This window comes from Macrotis lagotis, chromosome 2, assembly GCF_037893015.1.
Source record: "Macrotis lagotis isolate mMagLag1 chromosome 2, bilby.v1.9.chrom.fasta, whole genome shotgun sequence".
Lineage (NCBI taxonomy): Eukaryota > Metazoa > Chordata > Mammalia > Peramelemorphia > Peramelidae > Macrotis > Macrotis lagotis.
Window position 1 is genome coordinate 18,345,927 of NC_133659.1, and position 22,529 is coordinate 18,368,455.

Genomic DNA, 22,529 nt, shown 5'->3' on the forward strand with positions numbered 1-22,529 from the left:
TTGAACTCCTGTCCTTTTGACCCTAAGTCCAGTGCTCTATTCATTGTGCCACTAATACATAATAAATGCATGTTAAATGACTAATTGGTCTTAAGACACCATATACTGACATGGTTTTCACAGAATGGACCAAAGATATTGATAAATATTGCTACCTACTCTGGTGATTTCTGGTTACTCTCTTTGTAGCTATCTTGTATTTTCAACCAATCAATTAATGAATATTTATTAAACACCTACTATGTACTAGTCACTATGTTAAGTACTGGGGATATAACAAGAGCCCCTGTTCTCAGGAAGCTACCACGCTGATGGGGGACACAGCATGGAAATAAATACAAGCAAGGCAAGTTGTAATCCAGATAAACAGGAAATGACCAATGGCAAGGCATTAGATTTACATATTGGGGAAGGTCTCCTGTAGTAGATGGATTTTAACTGGAACATAAAGGCATCCCAGAAGGTTCATCATTGGAGTGTAAGAGGGTGAGCAGTTCAAGCATAGGGGAAAGGAAATCAGAGAGAAGGACAAAGCTAAGAGATGGATTATCTTGTAAGAGGAAAAGCCCTGGATCCAAGACTATGTGTTTGTTTGGGAGTAAGATATAAGAAGATTGGTGCTATAGGTGGAGACAGATGGTTCCTAATTGTGTATCAGTGAGCTATAGATCCACCTGTCATTAACACAGAGCATGAAGCTTCTTATGCTCACTTCCAATTCTCCACCCAAGAGACAGCAAAGAGGATGCCACCAAAACACACCCCCAAAAATGCTTTCATGAACTGAAGATTTTAAAATTTCTGTGCTTGGGTACTTTTTTTTATCATTGTCTTTTTCAGAGCCTTGGTGTGAGGTCAAGTGAAGATGAATCTCTTCTGGCCCTGGTTGAAAGAGAATTCAGGGTGCATCCTCCAAGTTCAGATTTACTGGACAAGCTGGAAAAGGAATTGAAGGTCTTGGATCCTGTCTCTACAGGACTTCTTCTTCAATCCCAGCTGAGTCGACAGCTAGTAAAGCACGAGGTCCCTCTTCAGTTGCCCACGGTCAAGTTACTTTTCCAGAGGTTCACTCAGACCAAGTACTCAGAAATGGTATGGCTAGTTTAATCTCATAGTTGGGGGTGGGGGGAGAGAAAAGCACCTTTTTTAGTAGGTATGAATTAGTGAGCTGGTCTTCAGAAGTCTTTACCAGTCCTTAATATTTGAGCGCTCCCTCTCTCTCTCTCTCAGAAGACCCCCAGTTTATCCTGTATATGCATTATTTGTATAGACCTATTAGCATGGCATCTCTTCTATTAGAAAGTAAGTTTCTTAAGGGTCAAAAGCACTTTTTTCACCTTTTTTGTATTCCCAGGATGACAAAATACCAAACACATAATTTTGTTGTTTTCTTCAGTCCATCAGTCATGTCTGACTCTGTGACCCCATGGACCACAGTACTCCAGGCCCTTTTATCCTCTTCTCTCTCTCTAAATCTGTCCAAACTCATTATTTCTATGACACCATAAATCCATCTCATCTGCTTCCATCTTCTCCTTTTGCTTCAATCTTTCCCAATATCAGTTTTTTTTCCTCAATGATTCTTCTCAATTTAGGGCCAAAGTATTTCAGCTTCAGTATTTGATCTTCCAATGAATAACTGAATTAATTTCTTTAAGAATTGACTGGAGAGGGGCAGCTAGGTGGTGCAGTGGATAGAGCACCAACCCTGGAGACAGGAGTACCTGATTTCAAATCTAGCCTTAGACACTTAATAATTGCCTAGCTGTGTGGCCTTGGTCAAGCCACTTAACCCCATTGCCTTGCAAAAAAAAAGAATTGACTTGTTATAAGAGGTAACTAGATGGCACAGAGGATAAAGCATCAGTCCTGGAGTCAGGAGGACTTGAGTTCATATCCAACCTGAGACACTTGATACTTACTAGCTGTATGACCTTGGTCAAGTCACTTAACTCCATTGCCTTGCCAAAAAAAAAGAATTGACTGGTTAGACCTCCTGACTGTCCAAGGGACTCTCCAAAAGTCTTCTCTGGACCCATAATTCAAAAGCATCAGTTCTGCAATGTTCACCTTTCCTTATCGACCAATTCTCACAGCCAGATATTGCTACTAGAAAAGTCATAGCTTTAACTATATGGACCTTCCATGGTGGGCAGCTAGGTGGCATAGTGGGCAGAGCACTGACCATCAAAGCAGGAGAATGGGAGTGCAAATCCAACCTCAGACACTTGATACTTGCTGGGTGACCTTAGGTAAATCACTTAATCCTGATTGCTTTGAATCCAGGGTCATCTCCAATCATCCTGGCCACTGAACCCAGATGGCTCTGGAGGAGAAAGTAAGGCTGATGATTTAGCATAGCACCTTCCTCACTCAAATCCAGTTCATGTGCTTGTCATGGCATCAGGTTCTTCTTTGAGAATGAAGGACAAACATCTTCACCTTTCATGGCAAGGTGGCATCTCTCCTTTTTAGTATGCAGTCCAGATGGACCAGTATTTTCCTTCCAAGGAGCCAGCATCTTTTAATTTCTTGGCTGCAGTTGCTGTCTGCAGTGATCTTTGAGCTCAAGATTACAAAATCTGATCCCACTTCCATTTTCTTCTCCCTTTATTTACCAGGAAGTGATGGGAACACTTGTCAAACTCTTGGTTTCTTTGAAGATGCCTAACAGTTGTTTAGCAAACTTTAGTTGTCTGATTGACTGACTAATTCTCCCCATATTCTAGTGAAGGCACAAAGCAGAATCAGGAGACTCGCATTTGAATTTCGCTCAACTACATTCAGATTTTTATACATTTAGAGGTAGAGGGCATCACAGAAATCATCTTGCCCAGCCCTTGATATTTTACAGATGAGGAAGCTAAGATCAGCAAGGTTAAAGGACTGACTTAAGACAAGGGTTTGTAATCTTTCTGTGACTTGAATCTCTTTGGCAGTTTTGTGAAGTCTATGAAAGGAAATTTTAATAGAGATGTGGTTATATTTAGTAAATCTATCCACCTATTTATCTATCTATCCATCCATTCATTTGTCCATCTTTCTAGTTACCTATCTCTACCTAGATATATAGGTATGGATAGAGACTTATCCATTATTTGGCATTTCTATCATGTGTGTATAATACATACACACATAATTACAAATTCTATTGATATATGGTCTGTAGAATATTTTGCAGAGTGAGCTCACAGATCTTATTTGGATCCTGAGCTTTGACTCCTCAGCTAGCCATCTCTCCCACTGTACCATACTGCTTCCCAGGATCCCTTCCTAGTTGTGTGACTGTAAACCATTTACTTATCAGATCCCAGGATTATTAGTCTAGGCCAGAAGGGGATGAGTGGAGCAAGCTTGCATAGGTAGTAATCCCCAGTGATGGGATTTGGATCAGTGTCTTCTGAATCCACTCTACCCTACTACTTGTAATAACTTACTAATCGTGGTACCATTTTTACTGAAGACACTGGTAGGTTAGGCTGCCAGGTGATGCCATGGTCCACAGAGCACCAGGCTTGGAGTTAGGAAGAAATCTCTTCATGAATTCAAATCCAGCCTCAGACACTTAGCTACATGACCCTGGGCAAGTCATTTAACCCTATTGTCTAGAGTTTCCTCATCTGTATAATGAGCCGGAGAAGGAAATGGCAAACCACTCCAATATATCTGCCAAAACACCAAATGTGGTCATGTAGAGTCATGTATAACTGAAAAACTGCTACATCCTAGGCACTGAAAGGTCAAGGGTTCCCTGCCCCTGCTAAGAGCTGACAGTCTACTAGGAAGTCAAGAAAGCTATGATGTGTATTCTTACATGATAAGTCTCAGACAAACTGTTCTAGAAAGTCTGAGAAGAAAAGGTCATCTCCAATTGGAGGAAATCATGGAAGACTTTCTGTAGAAGTGGTCCCTGAGTTGACTTATAAAAGACAGTTTGAAGGGGCGACTAGGTGGCACGGTGGAAAGAGCACCGGCCCTGGAGTCAGGAGGACCTGAGTTCAAATCTGGCCTCAGACACTTAATAATGACCTAGCTGTGTGGCCTTGGGCAAGCCACTTAACGCCATTGCCTTGCAAAAATCTAAAAAAAAGAAAGTTTGAAATTCAGAACATAAACTTCACCTCCTTCAGCTCCATTTTTCCCTAATCCGAAAGTAGGTTTAGGATTTATACATCACCTTCCTTACAGGAAATGGGAGAAATGAGCTTCGGGAGCCTAATACTAACAATGATGGTGATTAAAGAGTTGAAATGTTCTCAGAAAATTGCTTTCATCAAAGATCGCAGATTTGGAGTTGAGAGGGACAGGGGAGTATTATTTCAACCTTCTCATTTTAGAGATGAGGAAGTTAAGGCACCAGATACTGAAGGATAAAATTCCACAACTGGCAAGTGTCCGGGTTGGGATTTGAAAACAGGTCTTGCTGACATCAGTTGCAGGGCCTTTTCCATTAGACTGCATTTTCAAGGTCATCAAGATTATTGGCCAGTTGCTCAGAGATGAATGGGAGGTGGGGATTGGGGTTTGATTTTGGTCTGGGAGTGTGGGAACTCTGGGTATAGAAGTCTCAGCAGAGTTCTCATTCTCAAAAAGGGAGGAATCCTGGGCAAATCATTTACGCATGTGTGTCCAAAGCATCTCTCTTTAAGGCCATAAATGATAGATCAAATCTGCATTTTTAGAGAGGTTTCTTGCACTGGCTATCAGTGAAATCCAAGACTTATGCCCTAGCCCTTTTTATATAAGGTTTGAGTACTATTTTGTTCTCTTTTGGAATTTCACACCTTTTAAGAACAAGGATTATTTTGTTTAGACTATTTACTTCCAATATCCAGTATCCTTTGTGAGTATCAATATATGGATGGATGGATGGATGGATGGATGGATGGATGGATGGATGGATTGATGGATAGATACATGCATGCAAGGATTATCTAAAGATATTTTTGCCAGCTTCTGCAAACCTCCTTTTCCATGTAACTGAAATATATGTTTATTTTTTAGATCAATTATAAAAAACTGCTGTGGTTTTTAAGATTAGCAGCATCCAATGAAGCTCAAAGGAATGAACCACTGGCTGATGATGTCCCAGTGAAAAAGGAGGAAATCAACGATGCTGGTCCAAGGTGATCCTTTCCTCTCCTTCTATTCATATGGTCATGTATTCAAGGAATTTCAGAGTTAAATGGAACCTTATGGAACAAATGTTCTACCTCCCACTCAATTTAGAAACTCCTTTTAGACTAACCCTCTTCTCCCCCCCTTTTACACTCTCTCTCTCTCTCTCTCTCTCTCTCTCTCTCTCTCTCTCTCTCTCTCTCTCTCTCTCTTTTTCTCTCTCTCTTTCCCTCCCTCCCTCTTCTTTTCTTTCTCTGTCTCTGCCATTCTCTCTGAGAGAGTGTGCATGAGTTTATTGTTCTCCTTCAACCTGAGACCACTGTCAGGGAATATGAAGAGGGGCCCACCTCTATCTCTGAAAAAGGAATTCAGATGAATGTCTCAGAGGTCTCCTTCCCTTAAGCACAGGAAAAAGAGAGAGCAGGTAAGGCAGTGAATCCTTGGGGTTGGATTGGGTTGCTTTTTCCTTTACACAACCTGGGAATTTGAAAGAGATACCAGCTAACCAGTGTTCAAATACATACTGAGCAGTTAATAAATGATATTTCAATTTTTTCATTAAAACCTGGGGCTTTACAGTCTTATTTTTCATAAGGTTTCTTTTCCCTCTGTTTCTGTAAAGGACACTGACTTCAATCTGTCTGCCTTGTTGATAAAAACATTAGCTTCAGTAATTAGGATAGCATTACTTAGGACCAGCACAGTACTGAAAATCAGAGATATTTCAAGTTGGAAGGGACCCCAGAGACAATGGAGTCCAATTACTCATTTTACCATTTTAAGATAGAGTGCCATTCTCAGGATCACCAAAGCCAGGGAGCATCTAAGATGACATTTGAACCCAGGTATTCCCAATTTCAATTTCAGCCCTCTATCCATTGTGTCACCATATTGTTTCTCAAACCATAAAGTTTATCCTTTGTTCAAATTTTTCTGTGATTAATATTAGGGTCATAAGGATTATCTTTATATTGCTTTTCTGTTGTTGTTCAGTTGTATCCAACTCTGTGATCCTATTTAGGATTTTCTTAGCAGAAATACTGGAGTGGTTTGCCATTTCTTTCTCCAGTTCATCGTACAGATGAGGAAATTGAGGCAAACAGGGTGAAATTATTTGCCCAGCATCACATAGTTATAAAGGCTGAAGGTTTGAACTCAATCTTTCTGATTCCAGGCATGGTACTACTCTATCTACATCTAGGTACCCATAATATTATAGACAGCTTATAAAGCACTCTCAATCAATTAATCAATAAAACATTCATGATTTATATCAGTGCTAAGTTCCTATCCTGTCCTCGAGGAGTTTGCAAAGTATTTTACTGAATGGCCTACTCTTGAGGCAACATTTTCAAGACATGACTTTGATGGACTGAGAGACTTTTTAGATGAGATTCTTAGTCAAATAGTCACTGGAGCTAAGCTTCAATCTAGAATTTTACCATAAAAGCAGGAACACTCTCAAATATCGAATTTATGCAAGAAAAATAATTATGAGATACAAATAAGTTCATAGGGCAACTAAGTGTGTAGTGAATAGAGTACTGGGCCTGAAGTTAGGAAAGCCTGAGATCAAATCCAATCACAGACACTAGTGAGCAAGTCACTTACTTCTGTTTGCCTCAATTTCCTCATTTGTAAAAAGAGCTGGCAAAGGAAATGACTCTTTGTGAAGAAAACCTCGAATGGGATTATGAAGAGTAAATCACAACTGAACACCAATAAATAACTGATCTCCAAGCTAAGTTAAAAATTCCAGTGCCCAGATTGGGTATTATACCAGAGAATTGCAGAAGTTGAGAGTTGGGAAAAACATTAGATCTTAGTATGTTAAAACAGGCAACAGTGAATGCCAGAAGGAACATTAGGTTTTATAATATCAGAGTAAAAAGAAATCATAGAACAGAGCATGAGAACCAAGGAGGGGTGTTAGATCTTAGAATGTTAAAACAGCAGGACAGAATATCAGGAATGGACCTTAGGACTAAGTAATAGAGGAGGGAGGAGGGAGAGACCCTAGATCTTAGAGTATTAGAACAGAGAATGTTAGGGAGGGAGATCAGGACCAAGAATGTCAAAGCTGAGAGGGCCTTTAAAGATCTTCTCTCCGACAGTTATTTTACAAAGAAATAAACCCTGTTGTAGAGGGTTTGCCACCATTATTTGTTGCAATCATGGTTTCTATTCCCAAACTTATCAGGATGCTTACTACCAAGAGGTTACATCTCATAAAACTCACTTCATCTGACTAGTTTCCTTTCTATCACTTCACAGGGTGAGTTTGTTTCTCTTTAGAGAAGAGGCACCTCAGAAGAGTCCTGAGATTTTCAGAAAAGTTGCTGCTTGTAAAACCCCCCATCAAAACCAACCAACCAAACAAACAAACAAATAAATGATAGGAAGAATGGTACAGGGATTCAACTTATAGCTCATCCAAGGCTTTTTGTTTCTTTCTTTGCTAATGTATTAATTCCAGAAGTCAGTCTTTTCTGGGTGTTCATTTGTGAAGAGCCTCCAGTCAAAGAGACCTGGATGTGTTTGAAACTTGTAACATTGCTAGTGATACCAGAGGTGGAAGTAATTCCCCCCATCTAAGTTAGACCAGATGTGGGAAGCATCTGGACCAAACCTTTCTAAGCTTTCCCACAGGCTATGGGAAGTGGTATTCCTTCATGCATCTGCCTCTTGTTCCCTTGATGGTGGTGGTGGTCTCAGAGTTCTCCAACATTCCTAGGGGAGTAGGCATAGACCTGCTTCATAGGTGGGCTGGAGTGTCAGGTTTGAAGTTAGGAAAGCCTGTATTTGAACCCTGCCTCAATCTTTGGTTATGTTAGGAGTAGAAAGAAGAGGACAGATTTGAGAGATATCTAGAATTGGCAATGGATCAGATAGGGTTGGTGAGAATAAAGAGTTGAAGATAACATCTTGATGCAAATCTTGGGAGTCTAAAAGAATAATGGTATATTTCATAGAAATAGAGAAGCTAAAAGTAGGGAGGAAAAATAAAGAGTTACCAACTCTGTAACCTTGGGCAAGTCACTTAACCTCAGGAATCTCATATATAAATTAGGGAGAATCAAATGACAGTCATAAAGTATTATAGAATTGCTAGAGCTGATTAACATTGCTGCTGTAATTGTTGTTACTTTTCTAATAACTTTGTCTATTTCCTGCCCCTCTTTTTGTCCCCCTGCCACATATGCTCTTCTATTCATCCATCCATCCCTCCATCCATCCATCCACCCATCCATCCATCCATCCATCCATCCATCTTTTCTCTTGTTTAGTAGTCTCATTTGTTCTCCTTGGTTCAAGTTATGCAATATGCATATTATAACTAAATCCTCATGCCCCTATTATCACTTGAGAATATATCATTCTTGAATCATTGACTAGTGAACATCTCAATCTCAATAAGTCCCAAACTAAAAACTGAGCTCATTCCTCTCCTCCTAACATTCCCATTTCTGTTGAGGATGCCCATGTGCATCACCTCAGATCCACTTTTCCTTCTCACCCTAATATCTAGTCAGCTGTCAGATCTTGTCACTCCCATCTCTACAACATTTCTCCTATCTAGTTTCTTCCCTCCAGTCATATAGTCTCCGTCCTCGTTTAACCGTCATCTTCCTTTTACCTGATGAATGAACCAGGTTTTCCTGAAATCAAGTCCACATTCACATCCCAAAATATTTTTAATCTTCCAGCACTTGACAAATTCCAGAAATTACTATACTGTATTAGGTTGTGTTGATTCACAGAGCATGGCCCTTTGCCATGTATTTGCCACATACACAATACCATCCCTATTTTAGAGATGAGGAAATAGAGTTGGAGAGGAAAATGGCCTTCCACGGGTGATAGAGATGATTCCTGAACCCAGGCCTCCTGTTGCCATTTTCAGGACTCTACCACATTTCACATCCCCTCTATTATATCTCATTTCCACAGCTTATCTTTTGAAACCAGTGATAACCTAACTGAGCTGCTCAGGGATACCCTGAAAACATCTAAAGACAAGCTCAACATTGAAAACCTTCACCTGAGTTTTCAAAAGGAAGACCAGCCCTTCTCTGGCTGCCTCCCACTCTCCAAGGTAAACCATGTCCTGTTTAGAGTTGTAGGAGATATTCAATATGTGTTTATGAGCAGATAGCTGGTAGGGAATCCTGGGAGTAATTTTCTTTTCTGGGTCCCTTTTGGGGATTGAATGGTATAGATAAAATTCTTTATTCTCTGTGGTGATAAAGTATACATAGTGCTGGGCCTCAAATTATGAATACCTGAGTGTGAGTCTAGTCACAAATGTTTCCTAGCTGTATAACCCTGGACAAGACACCTCACTTCAGCTTGCTTCAGTTTTATCATCTGTACATTTGGAATAATGATGGCACCTACTTCTTAGATCAAATCACATAATAATGGTAAAGGACAGTGTCTGGTACCACAGGATGCGCTATTATTAGTGATTATTATTATCTCAGAGGTTGGGCAGAAATCCAAAGGAAAAGAACCATTCAAAGATTAGAAATGGACAAGAAATGCCTTGAGTAAGAGTCTATGATTCATATAACAAAGGAAAATTTAATACTACTCAAAGGTGATTTCAGAGCAGAAAAACCAACCCTTCTGTGAAATGGCCAAATCTCAGTTTCCCAAACTCTTCACTAGCTTCCTTTGGAATCATGTGTGATCATCCCTTTCCATTCAGTCAGCCTAAACATTAAACAATCATCCAGCTACCACAAGGTTTTTAGTGCTAGAAGGGATCACAGAACGCGGGATGCTAGAACTGGGAAGAACCCCTGAAGAGAATATGTCAGAGCTGAGATGGATCCTAGAACATAAAGTGTAGAATGCTCGAACTGAAAGGAACCTTAGAACATAGACTGTTAGAGTTACGAAGTGTATCAGAATATAAAAAGTTAGAGCATGGGACAATGTCAAACTTCAAAGGAATTTAGAACATAATTTCAGAACAAAAAGAGACCTTGGAATACTGAAGATAATCATGGGAGAGAACCTTAGAATAAAGGATATTAACTAACCCTAGCATACACCTTAGAATTGTGGGGAACTTTGGAACATAAGAACTTAGAACAAAGAATGTAAGAGCCAACAGGAACCTTAGGACACAGAACGTTAGAATATGAAATGGGAGAATTGGTTGGATCAACTACTCTAACCGCTCTATGGTACAAATGAGGGAAGTTTAATGACTAGCCTAAAGCCACATTAAACAGAAGCATTTGGTTTTGAACCTAGGCATTCTGCATCCAAGGGTAATACATATTCTATTATACCAAAGGAATAATATCAGCAGCAGTAATAACAATAATTATGATGAGGACAATAATTCATTTTCATAGAGTGCTTCAGAGCTTGCCAAGTCTTTATTTTTGCCTCTTCTCCCAATGCCCATATAACGGAAAGCTTTAATAACCCCCATTTTATAGATGAGGACTCAGAGAATAAGAGTGTTTCACCAACTTGCTGAGGGTCTGACAGCTAGTAAGGGTTTGAGGTGGGTCTTCTTAATTTCAAGTCCTAGCCATGCTGACAAAACTCCTGGAATTATTTGAAATGGCAGCCAGGAAGGGAAGTAGAGGGAACATGGAAAAATCTTGTTTGCCTTTGTGTAAAAAGAATGACCTAAAAGAGAAGGTGATTGCAACGGGAAGGGGTCCTGGAAGGATCCCATCTCAGAGAGCAACCAAGGGAAATATAAATCTTTTTTCCCCTTAGTGTAGAGGCAAAAAGACTTGAGAGGAAGGGCTCATCACATCAGTGTTTAAATATCTGATGGCTTGTTGGGTGTTCTCTTGCCAGAGGGCTGAGCTAGGAATGGTAGATTGGTTTGGAAGATTTGGATTGTTCCAAAGTGGACTGCACTGGTTGTTGGTACCAAGGCAATGAGATCCCCTTCTCTAGATTCTGTTAATGAGAAACTGGGTGGAGAGTGTTAGAGAGTTGAATCCCAGTCAGGCAAAGGTTGGACTCAATGGGCATTAATGTCCCTTCCAGTTTGGACAGTCTTTGATTATTTGATTCTGACTGAAGGGATCAAGTTTAAAAGTCAAGTCCATAATCCTTTATTAAGTAATTCCTCTACGACTCCAGGCACATGAGCAGTCTGGTAGTCTTAGAGAGTGGTTCAGACTCTACCATGAAGATGGAGCTTGAGTATCATAGGAAAGAAAATGGACTCTGTCAATCCAGTAGCCAAATTCAGCCAAGACCACTAAGATAAGGAGAATTTAGGCAGGCAGAATTTAAAACAGGTCAGTGTTCACAGAAGCAGAGAGGGGAAGTGAAAAGAATGCCTGATCTTCAGTTGGATGAAATGGGTTCAAATCCCGAATGGAACTTATTACAAGTTTGATTTAAGTGAATACCTTAATATCTCTAGACCTCAATTGCTCTTTGATTCTAGTGCCTTTCCTTCCAAGGTTATCATATATGTGTGTGTGTATATATATATATATATATATATATATATATATATATATATATATATATTACATATATAGTATATATCTCAAATATGATGTTCCCCCCATTAATATGGAGGCTCCATGAGGGTAGGAAATGTTCCATTTTTTCCTTGCTTAGCAAAGCAACTGTATATAATAAATGTCTAATAAATCTTTTTTCAATTGACTTACTGATGACAATGATGGACTTGAACCTCTGAAGCCTCTTCCAAGTTTAGAACTATGATCTTCTTATTTCCATGTGCAGAGTCTTTCCAGTTTCCATGTCATCTTTTCCTATAATGTCTGTGTGTGCCAGCAAAAGGGCTGGCATATGGGGCAACTAGGTGGCATTGTGGATAGAGTACCGGCCCTGAAGTCAGGAGGACCTGAGTTCAAATCTAACCTCAGACACTTAATAATTGCCTAGCTGTGTGATCTGGGGCAAGTCACTTAACCCCATTGCCTTATACAAACAAACAAACAAATAAATAAATAAACAAATGAATGAATAAATAAAAGAAAAAGGGCTGGCACATGGTGAGCAGCTGGGGGACCCTGCAAATAGAATCCTAGGTTTGCTATCCTAAAGGTCTGAGTCCTATTCTTGACTCAGGCATTTCTTAGGAGTGTGATCCTGGATAAGTCATTTAATGTCTGTCTGCCTCAGTTTCCTTATCAGTAAAACAGGACTAACAATAGCACAAGGAGGTTGTAAGGATCAAGTGAAATACTATATATATAAATATTTTACAAACTTAAAGTCTATATCTATATGTATATATGAACATACATGTATGCATATACTTATAAAATGCATACATGATACATATATGTGGGTGTGTGCATATATATCTATATTTGTATACAGATAGAGAGATAGAGATAGAGATAGAGATAGAGATAGAGATAGAGATACAGATACAGATACAGATACAGATACAGATACAGATACAGATACAGATACAGATACAGATACAGATACAGATCCTGATGGATGGATATAGAGATAGTGATAGAGTTATACAGTAGCTATTAAATGCTTGGTGACTGATAAGAAAATAAGAGGTGATTTCCATCCTCTGGTAAAGGTTATTTGTGTGTGTGTGTGTGTGTGTGTGTGTGTGTGGGCAGTAAGGATGGGGGTTGGGGGTAGGAGTCCATATACAAGGTTCGGGCAGATTTCCATCTGGAGAGAAGGATTCCTATATGTATATGTGGTTTCTAATTAAGGTCAGAGAAAGGGGGCACATGTCCCCCGAGAGGGGCATAGATGGAGGAACGATAACAACAAACATCCCAGTTTTTCCCTAGGCTTCCCACACATGTCTCCAGTTGCAGAAATTATGTCCAGAGTAGGAAAATTGCTTGTGGGTTTGCCACAATGACCTGCATGGCTTCCAAGGAATGGTGAATGACCTGGGATTACAAAGGAACTACTCCAAGAAATCTTGAGCTTCCCTACTTGGATAGGAGACTCTGCAAGGGACTAGAAATAATGAATTAGTCTTGTTTGCAAGTCGAATGCTGCACTTTGGCTGTCCCCATCTGTCTTGTTCATGAGTAAATCTTAAAATGGAAAAAGATCATAAAAGACCCAGGTTCAGTTCCTCTTAAGCTCCCAATAGGGTCTGAGAGATGCCCCCTCAACATAAATACCTAAATAAAAATAGGCAGCAGTCCAACCGAGTAGTGGTCAGATCCTGTGAGGTTTTGACGGGATACATAAGAACAACATTCCTATCAACTTTTAAGGTTGATAAAGCACTTTACATACATCATTTGATCCCTGTCCCAACCCCCTTAGAAGTCATATATTACTATCTATATTTTAGATATGAGGAAACTGAGGCTCAGCAAGGTTAAATGACTTATTCACGGTTACTAGTCCAATTAGTAACTGTATGATTCTGGATTTGAACTCAAGTCTGCCTGACTCCAAGTTTGATGTTCTATTCACTGTACCACCCAGCTGCTTTAGGTCTTTCACGTACCCGTGCTATCTTGAGGTTGGTCTAATAGTCTGTCCTTTAGAATAAGACCGAATTCAATATTGTTTCCTTTAAATGAATTCTGATCTACATGATGAAGTATAATGAAAAACCAGCTTAGAAAGATAGGTTGGAGTCAATCAATTAACAAACATTTATTCCATAGCTACTATGTGTTCGGGATTTGTAGTTTATCTTAAAAGTAAAAAAGAAGAAGCAGCTAGGTGGCGTAGTGGATAAAGCACCGGTCCTGGAGTCAGGAGTACCTGGGTTCAAATCTGGTCTCATACCCTTCATGATTACCTAGCTGTGTGGCCTTGGGCAAGCCACTTAATCCCATTTGCCTTGCAAAAACCTAAAAAAAAAAGTAAAAGAGAACCCTTGAACATTCTTGAGAAAGGGAGTGATATAGACAAATTAGTGCTTCTGGAATGTCAATTTGACTTCTGTGTGGAGGATGGAAGTCCCACCTTTGTTTTCCACCTCTATGGAGTAGCTGGGACAGCTTGGTAGCACAGTGGATAGAGCACTGGCCTTGGAGTCAGGAAGACAGGAGTTTGAATATGACCTCAGACACTTGACACTTACTAGCTGTGTGCGCTTGGGAAAGTCACTTAATCTGATTGCCTTGCATCCAGGCCATCTCTAGTCATCCTGATTCATATCTGGTGACTGGACCAGATGACTCTGGAGGAGAGAGTGAGATTGGAGACTTAGCACAGACTCCCCCACCCAAATTCAATTCACGTTCTTGTCATGGCATCACTCCCTGATGCTGTGGTCTTCTTCAAAAATGAAGGACATAGGTTATCATGGGGTAACCAACTGGGGTTTCTGTGAAGCTGATCTCCATTGGGAATCTCTTAGGTGCATCGAAACTCATTCAAGTGATAGTTATCACCTGAGGGGAGGAAAATGATAAGAATTTGGTTTCCTAAGAATTTTAATAAATGTGTATCCTGAGACAATTGTGCTAAGAGTAACCAGAGCTTTACTTATTTTTGGATGCAAGGTCAAGAAAAGCTTAAAGGGACCTAGATGGATGTATTCCAAACTTTGGGTCCCCTTAATAGACACTCATTGAGAAGATACCAGAAGAAACCAAAGAGTGAGTTAGACCTTCAGAAGCACTAGAGAGAAACAAGGAAAAGTCCTTGTTTCCTTGTTCCTCTTTCCTAACCCTCCTCATCCTCACCCTCAGACATCATTAGGAAATGATATATTGAACAGATATACATTTTCATATATCTAAAAGTTTATCATTTTATGTGCTCGAGTGGTATTTTTATCTCTTTTTGATTAAAATCTTTCCCGTATCCCTCCTGCCTTAGCAAATAGTTTGGGAAAGACTTTAAAAACCAAATATGGGCATATATATTTTATTCTCAAGGCCATTAAAAAAAGAACACAACATGATTTTACTTTTTCTAGGTGTCTCAGAATCCCCATTACTTATATACATGTAATCAATTTGGGATCTTCAATCACACTGATGTTAGCACTCTTTCCCCTAGTGAATCAACGCATTACTTTAATACTTTAAAATAAAATAATGTGTTAAAGAGATAGTAGACTTCAAGATCTGGCTTCAGGTCCTGCTTCGGGCACATCCTGGCTATGTAACCACTCACTTTCCCTAAGCAACGCTTTAATAATTAAATTACTGACAAATTTCCATATGGGAATTCCCTAACTCCAAAGAAATCATAAGCCAGGATCACCCCCAAGGGGAAAAAAAAAGCTTTACAAGTTGATAAAATGTTAATGTTTATAGAGCTTTTTCTTCACAATCACCCAGTTTTTCAAATATCCATTTAATAGACAAAAACTGAGCCTCTGATAAGTTAAATGGCTACAAATTCATAAAATATGTAAATGTCAAAGCTATGATAGCAAGTCAACTCAGGATCTGGATGCTAAACCCAAAGTTAATCCTACTAAAATATGCTGCCACTTAATTATCATACAATTTCATTTTAAAGGAAACCTCATCTCCCAAAATATACAGTATGTCCTCTTGTAAATGGTTTTTCATGAAAATTCAAAAATGAGTCTCTTTCTTAGATATCTCCTGCCATTTTGTCAGATTCCTCCTTTGTATGTTCCATATTCTTTCTTATCAGGACAAAAATGACTATGTTGTATAATTTGGGAATAAATCAGATGTATTTCTATGTGGCTTGAGGCAGTGAGAAAGTATTTGATTGATACCTTTCTTCTCTCATGGAAGGGTCAAAGAAACTCCTGCATTGTTTTTACAGATTTATAGATAGACACACAGATTGTCAGATAGACAGACAGACAGACAGACAGATAATAGACTGATAGACAGATAAAAAGTAAAATGGGTAACAGTCTAAGTTGAACTAGGAAAGGTCAGAAGCTCACTAATTATATCAAAGCAATCACAATGAATACATTTTGTTTTGTTCTTGGGGCTAGCATCACATGGCAAAGTGAGACACAGGAAAATGGCCATGTTGGACTTGAAAATCACTCCCTTTGGGACAGGAAAAAATAGTGCAGAGAAAGTCACCCATGTGCAATGACTACTGTCTTAGTCACTCCTTGGGGGGCCACCCCTGTGACATATGTATTTGAGAATACCTGCAGCCAGCTGGTAAAGCAATCCCCAAGCACCACCCTTGCCCTACCCACTATGGAAAGGCATTTAAGCAAAATCCTCCAGAGTGGAGGTCCCTTTCTCTCTCTTTTCTTCTTTGCATTTTCTTGACAAGATGGCCACTTTCTCTCTCTAAGCTAGAACCATGTGCTACTGGCTTAAGCCACTGGAGCAATATGGCCCCAGTTACATGTGGCCAGATTTATGTTGATCTAAACTTTTCTTCTTTCCTCTCTTGGTTCCCTGCCATTTCCTCCTCTCTTCTTTGCTCCAATTTCTTTCCTCTGTTGTTTTCGAGCTCATAATTAAATATTTCCTAGGTCTATGTTCTTTCTGTAAATTGCTCATGATTTGCAGGCTTGTGAAATAAAAATCCTGAGCTTTCCCACCTTCAGGACCAGTCATGAGTTTTTCACTTCCAATACCCCTGATCTTTGTGGCAGCACTACTCATTTCTCCAATATCAATGGGACTCAAGGAAGAGCAAAAACATAAACAAAAGAATGGAGTGGTATAAATGTGATTGTTCCTTTTACATTGAAAAGGGAGCCAAGGGGAAGTTAGGTGGTGCCGACCCTGGAGCCAGGAGGACCTGAGTTCAAATTCAGTCTCAGACACTTAATAATTACCTAGCTGTATGACCTTGGGAAAATCATTTAACCCCATTGCCTTAAATAAATTTAGAAAAAAAAAGAAAAGGGAGCCAGTATAAAGATGGAGTCACTCATCACAAAATGAAAGCTAAAGGACTTCTCTCTCTTCTGCCTCCACACAATCCTAATAATTCATGTTTATTTTATATCTCCTCTATTTCATTGTAAGCTACTTGAGAGCAGGAACTGTTTCATATTTCTCTTGAAGACTCAGCATAGAAAACTCTTGCATAGAGTTGGTATTCAATAAGGGGTTAGTGAATAAATGAATATATAAGTTCTTGAATTAGCATAATAGGCCAGGTTTATTCATAAGTAAATGATCACCCTACCTTGCAAAGTCTTTTTAATTCACTCAAGTCCAATTCCATGGATCTCTTTCTCTATGTCCATGGGCCCCAAGGCCCAGTTTCCCTTCATCTCAGTCTGTGATGGTGATTATATAAAGAAAGACACCTGAATCAAAGACTTTGCACTCCTGTTAGCCTCCTTCAAACCCTCATAAAAATGGGGGAGAAGGTACAGGGAATATTGCTTAGAGGGGAAGTTTACTCCTGTCCTGAAACATCTTTTCATCTTGACAAGTATGGGTTGGGGTGGAAGGGATGAGAGCATAGAAGGGATTGTTTGTCTTGTCTAAACTTAAAATATTTTTGATTAAATTACTTTTTTTGACTTTCAGGTCAAGGCTATTTTTGAGCAACATGGATTCACTCTGTCCCCATCATTGATGAAGACTTTGTGCAGTCACAAGGATTTGAATGTACAAGATGAAATCAAGTAAGTGATCTTCAATTAAGAGAGACTATAGCTGCAGCTTATATATTAATTCATCAAATAAACATTTATTAAATGCCTTCTATGGTCAAGGCACTCTGCCAGGTACTAGTATTCCAAAAGCCAAAAAAAAAAAAATGAAATTGCTCTGTCCTTAAGGAGTTTATAATCTATTCAGGAGGAAACAATGTGTGATAAATAACTGGAAAATTCACAGTAATATTGAGTGCGGAGGGGGATTAAGGTGAAGAATCTGGAAAGATCTCACCTCAGGCCACACTTCTCAGTAACATTTATGTAGAATTTTAAGGATTTGAAACATTTTACAAAAGTTACCTTATATGATTTCACAATACCCTGAGAGATCGGTGTGGTTATTATTCCAAATTTACAGATGAGGAAACTGAGGCAGACGGCAGTTAGTTGACTTACCCAATGTCACATACCTAGGGTCTGAGGTCAGATTTAAACCCAAGTCTTTCTGACTATCCATAATGTAAGTTTTCCCTTTTACTATCATATTCTATAGTTCCTTGTCCTGCCCACTGGGTCATGTCAAGAAAGCAATCCCTCCATGCCAGATCCCTCCAAATCCTCATTTCCCACAATTCTTCTTTCCAGGTTGAGCAACACCCCCCCCTTACATCCTCAGATGGCATAAATTTGAAAACCTTCATGATAAGGGTCATCTTCCTCTGGACTATCTCCAGTTTATCAATATTCTGCCCAAAAGGTGGTCTAGAGAAACAAATGCTAAAAGGAAACAATTCCTCCCTGAGGGTCCAGGTATGATATAACTAAGGGAGAGGATATATAAAAGCCAGTCATTGCATTCAAAGAGTTCACATTCCAAAAGGGGTAGACAGCAGCAGTACTGCCATCTCCCTAGTTCTCAACATTTCTTTGTATCCACTTCACTTAGCAAAGTGCTGGAAACAGTAGGTGTTTAATAATTGCCAAGGGCAGTACCATATTGCCGATTTTCCTTGGGATCTCCAGATCCTCTTGTATTGTCTGCTCCTTTTGGAATGTGAACTCTTTGAATGCAATGATCAATGATCGTCTGACTTTTATATTTGCATTTAGCACTGTGCTTACATAAAAAAAGAGCTTCATATATGCTTTTTTTTTTCATTTATTCCATCTATATTTTTTAAAAAAGAAAGAAAATTGAGCGGTGTTTCTCTCATGTTATATTTGTGATGCTGACTTTTTTTTTAATTCAAGTATGTGATTTTGCCTTCATTTCTCCTAAATTATATCCGATTAGATTAAACCCAAGTGTTGTCCCTGGGTAGGAGGATTCCAAGACCTAGAAACAAAGAGATGAGAGTGAGATAGGTAGTAGAAGGTGAAAAAGAGAATTCCAAAACCACCTCTAAACACCATGCCCTGAAAGGGGAATCAGGGGAGTGAGATCACCTTACCTTTCTCCATTTAAAGTTGCCCAAAACAAGATCAGTGTTTTATCTGAATTGTTCCAGCCTTTCTCTTTTCTTTAGGATGGCAGAGCAGTCCTGAGAGGCAGGCATTAGTCTCACACCTGAATCTAATATCCCTTTGAAATCAAGGTGCTTTGAGCTCATCTCTTTCATCTGCCTCCCCTCCCTTCTTTTGATGTGTCTACATCAATTCTGCAGATGGAGGGAGGGGAAGCTAGGTGATGGAAGAGGTTAGTCTGCTTCTTCCCCCACCTCTGAAAAATAAGTTGAGTTGGTCATTCAAAATAAGCCTTTGATGGGAGGGAGAATGGAGGGGAGAAATAGGACTCTGATGAAGGGTAGAAACTCCGAAAGGAATAAGGCAGACTTCCACTGTATTATTTTGGTGCCATATCCCCCACTTTTTTTTAAATCCAAAGAGTGGGGGAGGGCAGGAAACTCTAGATTTCTCCGTCCTTCCCCTCTAAGATAGCCAAGGACATCATGACAGTGACCTTCAGGAGGGAATTATTCCTCTATGAGATAAATCTCTTCCATCCATATCCGGTCCAAAGCCTCATCTATTGATATTAAACCCGTTTTGTCAAGGGTTTTATATTCAGACTTATGTCTTTAAGAGATTAAACAATACAATACAGACACACATGTGAGGATTGAGATGCACGAATCCCTATTTTGGGGCATATTTTCCATTAATCCTCTGTCCAATAGAGTGCTTATTTGGAAAGCGACTGCTGGGTAATTAGCAGGATTCCAGCTTGGAGCTACTTCCTGATTAAATATCCTTAAAATCAATAAGACATCAGGAAGGATTAGGGTGATGCAGGATTAACCCCCATTTTACCAAAAAGAAGCCTTTGCCTACTCCCTATGAAACTGTCACCCTGAGGGAGCTGGTAAGGGAAGCAGTCTTCTCTACATCTTACTGCAGGATTTTTAACAATGAATTCTTTTGTTATTTCCTTACTCACAAATGAGGAGAGAATTGAGTGAGTGGCTGCCACAGTGGGGGATTTCACAAGAGGCAGAGTGGATTGGCCTCATCAGATCTCCCCTGTGAAATTGCCCTTCGGAAAGATCGGTTCAGCCTGGGTGGATTTGAGACAAAATTAGATTTCTGTTTATCTGTTGTGAATTTCCACTAAAATCATACTTTGATGCCTTGTTATAAAAATGTGATCCGAGATGTTTTGTAAAATAATAGATACATATGATATAATATAAATGATAAAATAAATAATAATTTTATTATTTTTTTATTGTTATACCTTAATTTCCATAAATATGTTTGTGTGTATCTCCTTCTTCCCTTTAATGAAAAGGAAAAAAAATGGTCCAGAAAAATTAATCAACATATCAATTAAAACATTTGTTATCTAATATTACAATGTTACATCCTAGTTCCCACTTCTGCCTAAAAGAGGAAGGATGTGCATTTTCTTATCTCGTCTTTGTGACCAGCTAGGTTAATATAATTCCATTTTTCCAAAGGTTCAATTTTTTTGATCTTTCTTTTTCTATTTATATTGTTTCAATCATTATGTATCCTTTTCCCCTGGTTTTACCTATTTGACTTTAAATCAGGTCAAATAAGTCTTCCATTACTTTCTCATATTCATCACATTGGCTGCTATTTTTAATTTATGGTTAAATAAATAGCACTTATCTCCCCTAATTGGTGGGAAGAGAGGCCAAGATGACATTTTAAAGCATATTGCATACCTTTAAGAGCTATGTAAATGCTACCGATTGTTACTGTCCATCTTTTCTTCTAGCACAATATTATATCAATATATTAATGGACCATGATGCTGTATTATCGTTGAGTTGTTTCAGTCATGCTTGACTCTCCATAGTTGAATTTGGGATTTTCATGGCAGAGATACTAGAGTGTTTGTCTTTTTCTTCTCCAAATCATTTTACAACTGAGAAAACTAATTTGCCTAGGTTCACTAAGCTATTAAGTGTGTTGGAGGCCAAATTTGAACTCAAGATGATAAATCTTTCTGACTCTAAGCCTGCAGAGTTTTCCATTCATCAAATAATAGTCACCTTATTTCCATGTCCTTACCACCAAGTAGAAATACTGCTGTGAATATTTTGGTATTTGTGAATTGTTGGTCTATTTGGCACTAACTTGGGGGTATATACCTAACACTGGAATCTCTGGGTCAACAACTGAGCTACGTTTTCCCTCATTTCAAAATGCTTTCCAGAATGCTTGGACCAGTTCATAGAACAATCTGCAGAATATCATTGTGCCTGTTTTTCCCTTAGTACCTTCAAGATTGAGTGTTTCCATATCTGTTGTCCTTTTTTATTATTTTTGCCAATTTCTCAGTTGAAAGGACCCTCTGTTACACAGTAATTCCCATTGAGAAAATTTCTCCTATGTCTCTCCAAGATGAAAATACTCCAAGCTTCTGTCAGAAGACCAATCTTGCTAAGTTCAGAGATTCTAATAGCCAGGAAGATAACCACCATGGGATGAATGAGGTGCAGGGGAACAAGAGCTAAACTTAGTCATAAATCTTGAGTTTTTAACTCAGGTTGCTACTTAATCTATGACTTCACTTCTCTGGGACTCAGTTTCCTTATCTTCAAAATGATGGTGTTGAACTAAATAACCTTCCATATCCATGATCTTTGAATAAGCCACAGAAACACAAAAAACTCTCCTAAGGTGTGGAGAATTAGGGACCCATATCATAGAGAAATGGTGAATGAGACACCCCATACTAGTGGAATCCCAGTGCTTGGGAAGGACGAGGGATGATTTTTTAATTTTTTTTGGAGTAAATAGGAGTTTAAGAAAGAAGGGGAATGAAGAAGCAATGGTATAATTTGATAAATTTTTTGGAGGAAACAAAGACTAGAGATCAATGCTGTAACATGAAAATCAGAGTATATGGAGACGAGGCAAGAGAGGCAGAGGTGGAAAGGAAGAATTGAGAGAGGAAAACTAATGTGCTGACATCTTTAACATTTCAGAGCAAGGAGTGCAGTTGCCTGGCAGCCACGAGTAGGATTTTGCAGGCACATCTGGCCTCTTATTCTGAATATGATGGGTAGAAAATGCTGTTATTCTAATGCCAAGAGCAAGTGGAATGATTTTTGAAGACCGAGGAAACATTAGGTGCTCAGATTAGCAAGTCTTTAATGGAAAACAGAAAGTAGGTTGGTTTTCAAGTTGATCAAAATGGGGATGGGTTAGGTGGAAGAGCAGAGAACTAAACCTGGGTTGAAAGAGATTAAAAACCTTGTTAGGGAACATTTAAGACATGGAAACAATGATCACAAAGAAGTATAATATGGTTTTAAGGAGAATCAGACTTTCCCATTTCTATTTTAGATAGCATTGCTAGATGATAGATAAGATTTGTAGATAAGGAAAAATAGTGTTAACAAGGAATCAGAGTTTAAAGAGACCTTAAAATGTCTCATAAATACAG

General features: G+C 39.0%; 1 protein-coding gene across 1 annotated transcript in view; it reads left to right on the plus strand.

Moving 5' to 3' along the window:
* The window catches only part of C2H1orf87 (chromosome 2 C1orf87 homolog), a 69,729-nt gene that overhangs the window by 18,310 nt on the left and 28,890 nt on the right, over positions 1 to 22,529 (plus strand). The window contains exons 5-8 of the mRNA XM_074221298.1: positions 841 to 1,092; positions 5,005 to 5,126; positions 9,070 to 9,214; positions 17,541 to 17,638. Of these exons, the coding sequence (XP_074077399.1) occupies positions 841 to 1,092; positions 5,005 to 5,126; positions 9,070 to 9,214; positions 17,541 to 17,638 (617 nt within the window). The remainder of the gene's footprint in view (positions 1 to 840; positions 1,093 to 5,004; positions 5,127 to 9,069; positions 9,215 to 17,540; positions 17,639 to 22,529) is intronic.